Source organism: Camelus ferus, chromosome 5, assembly GCF_009834535.1.
Source record: "Camelus ferus isolate YT-003-E chromosome 5, BCGSAC_Cfer_1.0, whole genome shotgun sequence".
NCBI lineage: Eukaryota > Metazoa > Chordata > Mammalia > Artiodactyla > Camelidae > Camelus > Camelus ferus.
This window is the reverse complement of record NC_045700.1, coordinates 50703117-50715349: the sequence shown is the minus strand read 5'-3', so window position 1 is coordinate 50715349 and position 12233 is coordinate 50703117. Positions and strand designations below refer to the sequence as shown.

Below are 12233 nucleotides of genomic sequence, written 5' to 3'. Positions count from 1 at the left end.
GCTACTTGAGGATAGCAAATGAGGATGCAAATGAGGATATTAAGTGTCATGGCAATTCTGTGTCATGGTCAAATCATCGTGGTCCAACTTGTTGAGAGTAAGAAGTAAAGAGATGCTGTAGAAGATCATGTCGGTGCCCAAGAAAGGACATATTTATTGGAACATGTAAGATTTTGCCTATTGCATCTGCAGAAAAGTGTGGTTACGCAGTAAAGAGTTCTATTCAAAACAAGTGAGTTCAAAACAAAGCTTTTTCCAGTTTTCTGGAACTTGCTCTTTCCAAACCATTGTTCATTATTCATCTTTTAACCTCCTTAAACATACTGCCAGAAATCCTATAATTTAGAAGTATAAGGGTAACATACAAAATTACTCAGCCATAAAAAAAAGAATGAAATAATACCATTTGCAGCAACATGGATAGACCTAGAGATTATCATACTAAGTGAAGTAAGTCAGAGAAAGACAAATATATGATATCAATTATATGTGGAATCTAAAATAATGATACAAATGAACTTATTTACAAAATAGAAATAGACTCACAGACATAGAAAACAATCTTATGGTTACCAAAGGGGAGAGAATGGGGGAGGGATAAATTAGGAGTTTGGAATGAACTGATACACACTACTATACATAAAACAGATAACAAGGACCTACTGTAAAGCACAGGAAACTATATTCAATATCTTGTAATAACCTATAATGGAAAAGAATCTGAAAAAATATACATATATAACGGAATCACTTTGCTGTACACCTGAAACTAACACAACATTGTAAATCAATTATACTTCAATAAAAAGAAACACTAGATGAGTAGATATCACATATGCATAGCACAGAGTTAGACACTTCATAAAACAAAACCCTTTACTATCTTTTCTTTCCTCTTAATTTTTCCTCATTCCCATACCTGGTTTTATAACTCCTCATTTACTCAATCATCAACTTTCATCCCTTTACTTCCCTTAGAAAAGCCTGCTCAGTTGAAGTAAATTAAGTTGATAACACAATATTCTGTTCTGGTTTGGAAACCACCCCCATTCTCTATATCCATATAAAAAAAGTCACTAGAGTCTTTTTTGATCAGTCTACTCATATTTGCACTTGAATCATATACTCTGCCCAAAACAAAAATACCATAAAAGATACATTTAGAAATTATTCTATAATACAAACTTTCTAATTCTACCCTTTCTGTCCCATTGTTTTCATACAAAGTACTTTCAAACTTGTATTTTAAAAAATTACAGGTGATGTTGAATGAATATGGAGATTTACTCTAAAACTCTAACCACATTTAAAAAGTTAAAAAATAAAATTTTAATCATTCTACATATAGTATACAAGTATTTTGTATTTACACAGTTGTCTAATGCCTTCATAGGCATACACCTAGTAGTGAGTGCTATAATATATACTTTGAGTTCTGGAATTTTTTTAATCGAAGTACAGTTGATTTACAATGCTGTGTTAGTTTCAGGTGCACAGCAAAGTGATTCAGTTTTATATCTATCTATCTATCCATCTGTCTATCTATCAAGAGATATACATTCTTTTTCAAATTCTTTTCCATTACAGGTTATTACAAGATATTGACTATAGTTCCCTGTGCTATACAGTAGGTTGTCTATTTTATATATAGTAGTGTATATCTGTTAATCCCAAACTCCTAATTTATCCCTCCCCAACCCTTTCCCCTTTGGTAACCATAAGTTTGTTTTCTATGTCTGTGAGTCTATCTCTGTTTTGTAAATAAGCTCGTTTATATCATTTTTTTTTCAGATTCCACATATAAGCGATATCCTATGATATTTGTCTTTGTCTTCTTCACTTAGTATGATAATCTCTAGGTCCATCCATGTTGCTGCAAATGGCTTATTTCATTCTTTTCTATGGCTGAGTAGTATTCCATTGTGTGTATGTGTGTGTGTGTATATATACCACATCTTCTTTATCCATTTATCTGTCGATGGACACTTAGGTTGCTTCCATGTCTTGGTTATTGTAAATAGTTCTGCTTTGAACATTGGGGTGCATGTATCTTTTCGAATTAAGAGTTTTCTCCAGATATATAACCAAGAGTGGGATTACTAAATGATATAGTAACTCTTTTTAGTTTTAAGGAAACTCCACACTGTTCTCCACAGTGGCTGCACCAATTTACACTCCCACCAACAGTGTAGGAGGGTTCCTTTTCTCTACACCCTCTCCAGCATTTATTATTTGTAGACTTTTTGATGATGGAGTTCTAGAACTTTAACACAGTATTTTTGTAATTATTTTAATAATGATGCATAGCAAATGAAGAATTTAAGTTGTTTGTGTATAGAAAAAGTTTTAGATATCTTACACAGCAGATGAAAAAGATCTCTCAGAACTGAATATTTTAAATGTTTTAAACATTTTCAAAGGAAAAAAGAAACGTGTCCCAGCTGCCTTAACTTTAAAATGACAGTAGTGAGTTTTTATGAAGACAGTACTAGCAAGCACCTATATATGTTCATCACAGAACAGCAGGCTGTTACTATCGGTCACCCTTAACTGTGTACACAAAACCCTGCACTGAGCTCAGTGTGCTTATAATGTGATACCACAATTAAACATTTAGGATTACATTAAATTATTAACATATTTTTCTCACTTTACCAGACCTAGGGCAATAGTTAAAGCACCATAAGGTGCTTTTTGTGTACTTTTATCATCCTGTGTACTCTTATCATCCTGAAACGCTAAATTAAAAGCTAATTTAAAATAAAATTGGTATTTAGAAAATCTCTATGCAAAAAATTATCTAAAATGACAGACTAAATCCCAAAATATACTTCTAAAGTGACTGATAGATTTTATGAAGGAATGTCTACATTCTGAATTTTATATTTAAACCTTTTTCAGTATAAACAATATTACTAACCTTCATGACAATTTATGAGGTAGACACCATTATCATCTCCTCTTTAGAGATGGGAAAAATGATGCCCCGACAGGTCAATTTCTTGCTCCTTTCCCTCTTTAATTGGCTATAATTCATCAAAGCAAACCTGGATAATTTTGAAAAGGTGGGTAGCATGGTTGCACCTAAAATACCAGAAGGGTACATTCACTTTCCACTTTATTTCATTCTCTTGTGCCAAATATCAAAACAAGGAACTGCATGAAGTCTCACATACTTCTGCCCATCAACAGAGCACTGAAAGCATCCATAAACGGTCTCTCTTTTAAAGTTCCCCATTCCACAGAGTATACAAGGTCCTTTTGGAATATTGTGATTAAGTAAATTAACTCGGATATGAGTCCCCTCTTTGAGTGAAATATCACTCATGCTGAGAGGTTTGTCATAGTAGTCAGAAAAAAGATCATCTAAGTAAAGCTGTGAACGAGAAATGGCGTCCATCACTCTTCTATCTAAAGAGACAAAAACAGAAATGTGTTAGAAATCAAATAAAAAATACATAGCCAAGCTGCATTTATAAATATGTGAATCTAAACCATCATTAAATATGGTTTTTAAATTTGAATTCTCCCTTAAAGACAGGATTATTGAATATATAGTCTCGTGTTAATCTGAGAAGAAAAAAATCTTCAGTGGACATACTTCTTTCAAATAGTATATTTCTCAATCTGTACAGTAGTGCAAACGTTGCTGTTTCTTCCCTTTCAAATCCTCCTTTTGACACAGAAGTGACACAAAGGTCTATAAAAAAGAATTTTAGAAGGTGTTATAATTTGAACAATTCATTTTATTAGGAGTTTAAGTTGTGGTTGAATGCTGATACATGCTATTCATTCTATTTTTTTAAGTTAAATTTTATGTATTTTTGGAAAAGGTAATATTTACATCATACAAAATTCAAGAGTACAAAAAAAAAGATGCAGTGATAAATAAGTCTCTAGTCTGCGCTGACCCTAACCTCAGTTTTACACCCCAGTTTTACAAGTATTTACACTGTGAATACTTCCAGAAATACTCTATATATTTCACAGGCATAAAGGAATTTGTATGCATGTATGTAAGTATGTATATATATATAAAATTCTTTGGGCTCCAGTAGTTAGATACACATTTCTTTAAAATATTATAGAAGAGGGGAGGGCATATAGCTCAGTGTTAGAGTGGGAACTTAGCATGCATGAGGTCCTGGGCTCAATCCCCAGTAACTCCATTAAAAAAAAAAAAATGAACAAATAAACCTAATTACCTCCCCCTACAAACAAAAAAATAAATAATTAAATAAAAAAAAATCATAAAGATTATTCTATATCAGGATCTTAAGTGCTACCTAATTCTTAATGGCTTCATAGTATTCTGTTGTGTGGGTTCACCATTATTTAACCAATTGCTGATAATATAGCTCAAGGTTATTTCCAATCTTTTGCTATTATGAACTGAATACCCTTATACCCATATCATTTCACATATATGTAAGTTTATCTGTAGGATAAATTCCTAAAAATGTAAATAAGGCTAAAATACATACATATATACATTTAAAATTTTGATGGATGTATCATTTCTATCAGTTTATACTTCTCCTAATGATCAATATAATTGTAAAAACCTACAGCCTTTAGTATCCCAAATAGAATTTAATTAGCATGTTGTATTTTTTTTCTGGACACTCTATTCCCTCCAACAGAACTGCAGAAACAAAAACAGGTCTAAAAATGTTTATAAATGACCATGGCTAAGGGGCTCCCTTGCCTAGTCCTTCGGGCTACACCTAGACTTGAGCTGATGGGTCTCCTAACCTTAAAACCTGTGAAATGTAGAAGCTGCACTGAAGTATTATATAAGGTGACAATTTTAGGGGAAGCACTTGTACCTTTAAGGGTTTTTTAAGCGAGAGTCTGGGGTGAGGGGAGCTGAGTCTATGATAGGAAAAAGTGAAGAAAAGTTGTCTTTGGGTATCCTAGTTTGGGTGCTCTGACACCTTGAGGCATCTTACTGTCTACTTACTCTATTTATCATCAAAAACTACCTATTGGAAGGTCATTTTTTATGTTCCCATGTCAAGAAAATACTCTGTCAGTGGAATGTATTCCACCTCCTATTCATAAATGTACGTGGGATGGTGAGAAGTCTACCACCTTCACCAAGAAGCAGGAAAGAGGTAATAGGTAAGGGGATTGAAGGGTCTTTCTGGGTTATTTTGCCCAAGCACAAGACTGACAGTACTTACAGCATCACTCTTCTCCTATGAGGTATTGAGAAAGGAGAATCAGAGACAGGGATTCTCATTAAATCCTTCTTTAAAAATATAATCATTTCAGTGTTTCATGCAAATCATTCACTCACCAAAGGCACCATCCAAGTAAATGAAGAGTTCAAAAACACTGAAAGCTATGGTTGTGTGTGCTGGAAAAACAATAGCTTTGTCCCTTCCCTTGGGATTCTGTTCATCCATAAAATGAAACTATATTAAATAAATAAATAACATCATTAAGGAGCATAACATGTAAAGATAGATTTTTGGAGAAACAAAACATTTTTTACAATCCTACCAAAAACAAGAAAAAACACCTCTCCAAGTAAAGAACTGTCCTACTTGAATTAAACTTCGTATAACAGAGATCCAAATAAATGATCCAATGAGGATTCATGATCTACCTTAGGAAATACCTCTCACCACTTTCACATTTACTTTGTATCAGAGCCAATGATTAGTGCTACCACAACAGTAATGCTCCCTGACATAGAAATCTTTTTCTTTCAACAGCAAACCTATTGCCTTTAATTGCTACAGTTGTTTTTAGCCTACTCTGTCCACTGTTCCAAAGCCCCCAGAGCTTTCAGTAGCTTTTCCAAGCAATCACCAACAATTAAGTAAATGTATATTTCAGTTCATGCCTCCCAAATGAGCCAATATTAAATGACTGGGTAGGCACCTAAATGTAGCCACTGAACAGAAACTTCATTTGCAAAGACTTGAAAAATTATCATTGTACCCTATCTTTCTAATAATTGATTTTCATAAAACAAATCAAGTCATTATTGTGTATCATTATTAGGTGAATGACAAGGACAAATAGTATAACGGAGCTAAAAATTAAACATATAACTTTCAAGATTTTTAAAGGATTTAACAATGAATGAAGTATGTTTGACTATTGACAATGTTATTTTACAAAAATTAATGTAAAAATATAAATTCAACTTTTAAAAACTCAAGTATGAACCACATTACTTAAAAATATAAGAATTCAACATAAGCACTCAATTTTTATTCTTAAAACAACATTTAAATACTAATAGGAGGTGATAAATGAATTCACCAAGGTAGCAGGACACAAGATTACCATACAGACGTCTGTTGCATTTCTTTACACTAACAATAAAATATCAGGAAAGTTATAAAAATCCCTTTTAAAATCACATCAAAAAATAAAATATTTAGAAATAAACCTGTCCAAGGAGGTGAAAGACTTAGATGCTGAAAACTATAAAGCATTGATAAAGGAAACTGAAGATGATTTAAATAAACAGAAACATACTTCATGCTCTTGGATGTCAAGAATATTGTTAAAATGGCCATATTACCCAAAGCAATCTATAGATTTAGTGCAATCCTTATCAAATTACCCATGACATTTTTCACAGAACTAGAATAATCTTAAAATTTACATGGAATCACAAAAGATCCAGAATTGCCAAAGCAACACTGAGGAAAAAAGAACAAAGCTGGAGGCATAACCCTTCTAGATTTCAGACAATACAACAAAGCAACGGTAATCTAAACAATGTGGTATTGGCACAAAATTAGATATGTGGATCAAAGGAACTGAACAGAGACTAGAAATAAACTCACATACCTAAGGTCAATTAATCTACAACAAAGGAGGCAAGAATATACAATGGAGAAAAGAGAGTCTCTTCAGCAAGTGGTGTTGGGAAAGCTGGACAGTCACATGTAAATTAATGAAGTTAGAACACTCCCTCACATCATAAACAAAAATAAACTCAAAATGGCTTAAAGGCTTAAACATAAGACAGGACACCATAAATCTCCTAGAAGAGAACATGGGCAAAACATTCTCTGACATAAATTGTAGAATGTTTTCCTAGATCAGTCTCCCAAGGAAATAGAAATAAAAGTAAAAATAAACAAATAGGACCTAGTCAAACTTACAAGTTTTTGCACAGTAAAGGAAACCATAAACCAAATGAAAAGACAACCTACAGATTTGGAGGAAATATTTACAAGCAATGCAACTGACAAGGGCTTAATTTCCAGAATATACGAAGAGCTCATAAAACTCAATAACAAAAAAACAAACAACTCAATCAAAAAATGAGCAGAAGACCTAAATAGACATTTCTCCAAAGAAGACATACAGATGGCCAATAAGCACAGGAAAAGATGCTTAACATTGCTAATTATCAGAGAAATGCAAATCAAAACTACAATGAGGTATCACCTCACACCAGTCAGAATGGCCATCATTAAAAAAAATCCACAAATAATAAATGCTGGAGAGGGTATGGAGAAAAGGGAACCCTCCTACACTTTTAGTAGGAATGTAATTTGGTGCAGCCATTATGGAGAACAGTACGGAGGTTCCTTAAAAAAATAAAAATAGAGTCACCATATGATCCAGCAATCCCACTCCTGAGCATATATCCAGAAAAGATGAAAACCCTAATTCAAAAAGATACATTCACCTCAATGTTCACAGTATTGCTATTTATAATAGCCAAGACATGGAAACAACCTAAATATTCATTAACAGATGACTGGATAAAGAAGTTGTAGTATATTTATACAATAGAATACTACTCAGCCATAAAAAAGAATGAACTAATGCCACTTGCAGCAACATGGATTTACCTAGAGATTGTCATACCACTTGAAGTCAGTCAGACAGAGAAACACAAATATCATGCTATCACTTATACATAGAATCAAAAAAAAATGCACAAATGGACTTATTTCCAAAACAGCGAGAGACTCACAGACATAGGAAACAAACTAATGGTTACTGGAGGGAAGGGGGTAGGGATAAATTAGGAGTTTGGGATTAGCAGATACAAACTACTATATATATAAAATAGATAAAACAACAAGGTCCTACTGTATAGCACAGGGAACTATAGTCAATATCTAATAATAATCTATAATGAAAAATAATATGAAAAAAATGATTAAAAAATGTATAACTGAATCACTATGCTGTACACCAGAAACTAACACAACATTGTAAATCAACCATACTTCAATTAAAAAATATATACATAAATAGTAATAGGAGGGACTCCATTGTGCACATTATTTCACAAGGATTAGTGTTCTGTTTGCATTATTTTACACATTTATAATTCAAATTTTCTTGGATTTTTTTCACATTCTAAAATAAAATCATTACTGTGAAAAATTCTATATACACTGCAGCTCTTTAATCTTAACATTTGACAAAATACCCAGGTCTAATTATAAGCTGAGTACTTTAAAACAAAATTCCTATTGCAGCTTTTTAGTAAGAGAAGTCTGATGAATGTGGTTTACCCGCATGGCTTCCCCACGAATTCCAGCGTGCACAGACAGTGAGCACTGTCGTGTGGTTCGAATGCTTTCCATGACCACACACAATACTGCCTTTCTGCTGCTCCTTGACTGACGTATCAAACTGTGGTCAAAATTAATTTTTCTAAAATAAAGAAGACATTCTCAAGAATCTATAACATCTAATTACATATAATCAAATACATATTTTGCTTATCATGTGTTATTATTCATGATCTACCTTGTTTAAAAGTAAATCAAGGCAGCCCTAATATAAATCAGGAAGAATGCACAAAAGAAATTTAATTATCTGCCTCTCCTTTCCATTTTCTTAAAACATGCTTATTATAGGAGTCTGTTGGAAGAGACTCTTAGTATATTTGTTGCAAGCAGATTCATGAATTCTTTTAATCTGATAATTTAGCAAATGTGTGCAGAGCCAAAGCGATTCTGCAGAACAATTAAATATTCTGTTTAAACAGAATGATTTTGGATATCCACACTTACCCAAAATTTGGATATATTACTAATTTGTAGTATTTCAAACAAGTCAAATAAATAAAGCACAATAGTAAACTATAACATGAATGTTTTAAGCATTCTTTGTAATGAAGTTTATATAATTAAAATATTTAATGACAACATCAAAGTATATTAAGACTTATTATACTGACCGTGTAGTAATTTCCTTGAGTAACGTTGATACCTCCACTTCATGTTTGGTTACTATACCAAATGAAGCTTTTACTGCAATTGAATCTGATCCAGTAACGTTAATTCCAACGTCGTTCACAATATGGTTGCCTCGCCTTCCATAGAGTGAAACATCTGATTCATCTTCATAATTCAGTAACTGATAAGATGAAATACCTTTAAGGAAAAGAAATCAATATTTTTTAAATGTCTTGAATTCGTCTATAGTAAATTATATACAGTAACATGTTAGTTTACTATTTAAAACTTGATTACCCAAATGTTGAGAAAGGCAACGTTTCAAATCACAATTGAAAAGAGAAATTGAATTAATCTGACAAGAAGAAGAAATAAATATACAGAGTACTTTAAATGAACTCAAATTCTCTGTTCAGCTAGCAGAATACTTAAGCATCATGATCCACTGGCTAGCTGAGAGGAAAATTAGTGTTTATAAGAAAAAATTTGTTAAAATGTCAATTTATTTCCTAATCTAGCCTATAATACATTTCAGTTTACCAACCATAATAACTGAATCAAAAAATAAATAGAAATTATTTTCTCTCATTTGACCATGTGAGATAGGTAAGATTAAGTAATACCCTCGTTTTATAGATGAAGAAATATATTGTTATGTCATATTCTAAGTTGACTTGGTGAAATAATTCCTAAAATAACTGTAATTAAATTATATGGTAAATAATTTTATTCACTTGAAAATTATTCAACCAATGAGAGATTTGATATTATACAAACTTTAGGCATTGTTAATCTGAATAATATTATTACTGCCACAATAATAAAAGTTGCTTTCATTAATAAAAATATGTAAATATTACAAACGTAAGAAGCATATACAGTCTACGTTTAGATTACCAATGATACAGCTGAATGGGTAGTCACTCACAGACATTTAAACTTACCTGCAGAAATTTCTCTGTCTCCTAAAAGAATATCTTTCAGCGTAAAAGGTGTTGAAGTAAATTTATATCTAGGAAACAGGAAACATCGCTTCTTTTTTACCACCAGACTCAGAGGCTGGTATTTATCAGCCTCACTGAGGCTTGGAACAGGAACTAATCTTCCTCCATCTCCAACTTGCTTGACAAAGCTCTTGGTAGCAGCAGCAAACATATTAATATGGTATCAAAACGCCATCAGCTGCAACCCTCAGATAACAAATCCATATATTCAAAGGGAGTCAGACAAGCCTAAGTCTTGCTTGAGTTTAAATATAATTATACACGTTAAAAATACAAAGCACGGTTTCATTAAGTAGCTTACCAGTGTACAATTCACAACACTGCCTCCCCTGGTGTGCTCAAGTAATAAATTATAGATTAACAGTGTAAACTGATATCCTAAAGCAAGTCTAATTGGGAACTGCAGTCTATAACACTAAAATATACACAAAAAACTAGTAATTTTAAAATATCACCAATGTCCTTGATGAGGGTCACAGTTAATAGTGGTGTGCCAGGTTTGAAGGAAGCGTATAACCCCGTAGGGAACAATGCAATTTAGCCACTGGCATTAACCCTGGACACCATCTACAGTGGATCTAGTCCAAAGGGAATTCCTTCACAAGTCCATCATGCCAATTTTGGCAACAGAAAAGTACTGTTTTGAATCCTCATGGTATATAGTTCCTTCTTTGAACATTTCGTTCACTTTCCTTATATACTTAAAAAACCAAGTGATTAATATAAAGATAAATTCACAAATATAAGGAAACAATTATATGTATAATTTTATAAAATACTAAATTAAAGCCATACAAGTATAAACTCTCATTCAACAGGTTTCTTACTCTGAAGCTGGCACATAGACATCTCTAGGAAATGAGATCCAGATGTACTTGTTTTCTTTTCATTTCATCCATATTATCCTAGTTACTCAAACTGTAAAAGAGCTACATAAAGTTTACGCGTGTTTTTAAGGAATTGTATGGCTAAAACTTTTTAGAAACAAATCTGAGTCCTGAAATAATGCACTGCTACCGACTGCCAGTTATGGACAACATGTTTTGAAATAGTGGCTATGTGGTACTTACAATAAGATTCATTAAAACATAACAGTGGATAGTAATCAAGATATATACATATATACAGGGATGAGGGGGAGGAAGAAGAACAGGCTTAATTCAAATGTCCCTTTGATTTGATTCTGGACATTCTTTTCATTTTGCTTTCAAGTATCCAGGTTTGAGAGTCATCTATATATATGTATGTATATATATATATGGTTTATTTATATATATTTATGGTTTACATATATATATAGTTTATATATACGGTTTACATATAGTTTATAGTTTGTATATATTCTTCATATATATAGTTTAGTTTATATATGGTTTATACATATAGTTTATATATATATGGTTTATATATCATTTACATATATATGGTTTATATATATAGTTTCTATAGTATGGCTTATATATAGTTTTTAATAATGTCTCCTCGTCTGAATAGCATTACTGCAAGACTGTCTTCCAAAATAACGAGAAAGCACAAGGAGTCATTTCTGCAAATGGCTAGAAAAACCCCTAGAAATGATACATCTAATGTCGCCGTGTGATTCCCACCAAAGGTGGCGCATCCCAGGCAAACGCCATTACAACCACCACAAGTGTGCAGAAACAGTATTTAATTGGAATCGGGTCAACAGAAAAGCCTTCTTTTACACCTAATGTGCCTTGCTGGTATCTGCTAGCCCAGCACTTACCACTCAACCTAAGCCTCGAAGACAATGGAGCCCACCCTGGGGGGAGAAAAGTGGATCTCCGGACGCTCCCGCGAGCACCTAAAGGCCGGCCTCCTGGACAGGAGCCCACCGCAGCCCTCAGGAGTCCATATACCGCGAGTCTCAGACTTCGCACCCAGGCTCAGGGAGGCTCTCTGGAAATTTTGCACTTGGAATTTTGAAATCATTTTCTTAAAGCGAAGCAGCCCTCCTCCTCCAGGCCCCCAACCCCGCCCAAAATAAAGGGGAAAAAAAGGCTGAGCTTCAGGCCTCACAGCCTATGAGGCT

The 12233-nt window shown here is 33.1% G+C and overlaps 1 protein-coding gene across 5 annotated transcripts in view; it reads right to left on the bottom strand.

Annotated features, from left to right (window-relative positions):
- Positions 1 to 2318: 2318 nt before the first annotated feature.
- The window catches only part of PJVK (pejvakin), a 53611-nt gene continuing 43696 nt past the window's right edge, over positions 2319 to 12233 (bottom strand). The window contains exons 1-6 of one of the 5 annotated variants that reach the window (XM_032479780.1): positions 11928 to 12159; positions 9179 to 9374; positions 8508 to 8649; positions 5303 to 5420; positions 3602 to 3700; positions 2319 to 3411 (exon numbers count right to left, since the gene is read on the bottom strand). In XM_032479780.1, the coding sequence (XP_032335671.1) occupies positions 3119 to 3411; positions 3602 to 3700; positions 5303 to 5420; positions 8508 to 8579 (582 nt within the window). In that variant the 5' untranslated portion in view covers positions 8580 to 8649; positions 9179 to 9374; positions 11928 to 12159 and the 3' untranslated portion in view covers positions 2319 to 3118. Of the gene's footprint in view, positions 3412 to 3601; positions 3701 to 5302; positions 5421 to 8507; positions 8650 to 9178; positions 9375 to 10120; positions 10672 to 11927; positions 12160 to 12233 lie in introns of those variants that run through there. The other 4 variants (XM_006194566.2, XM_032479778.1, XM_032479781.1 and 1 more) reach the window with 4 other exon arrangements.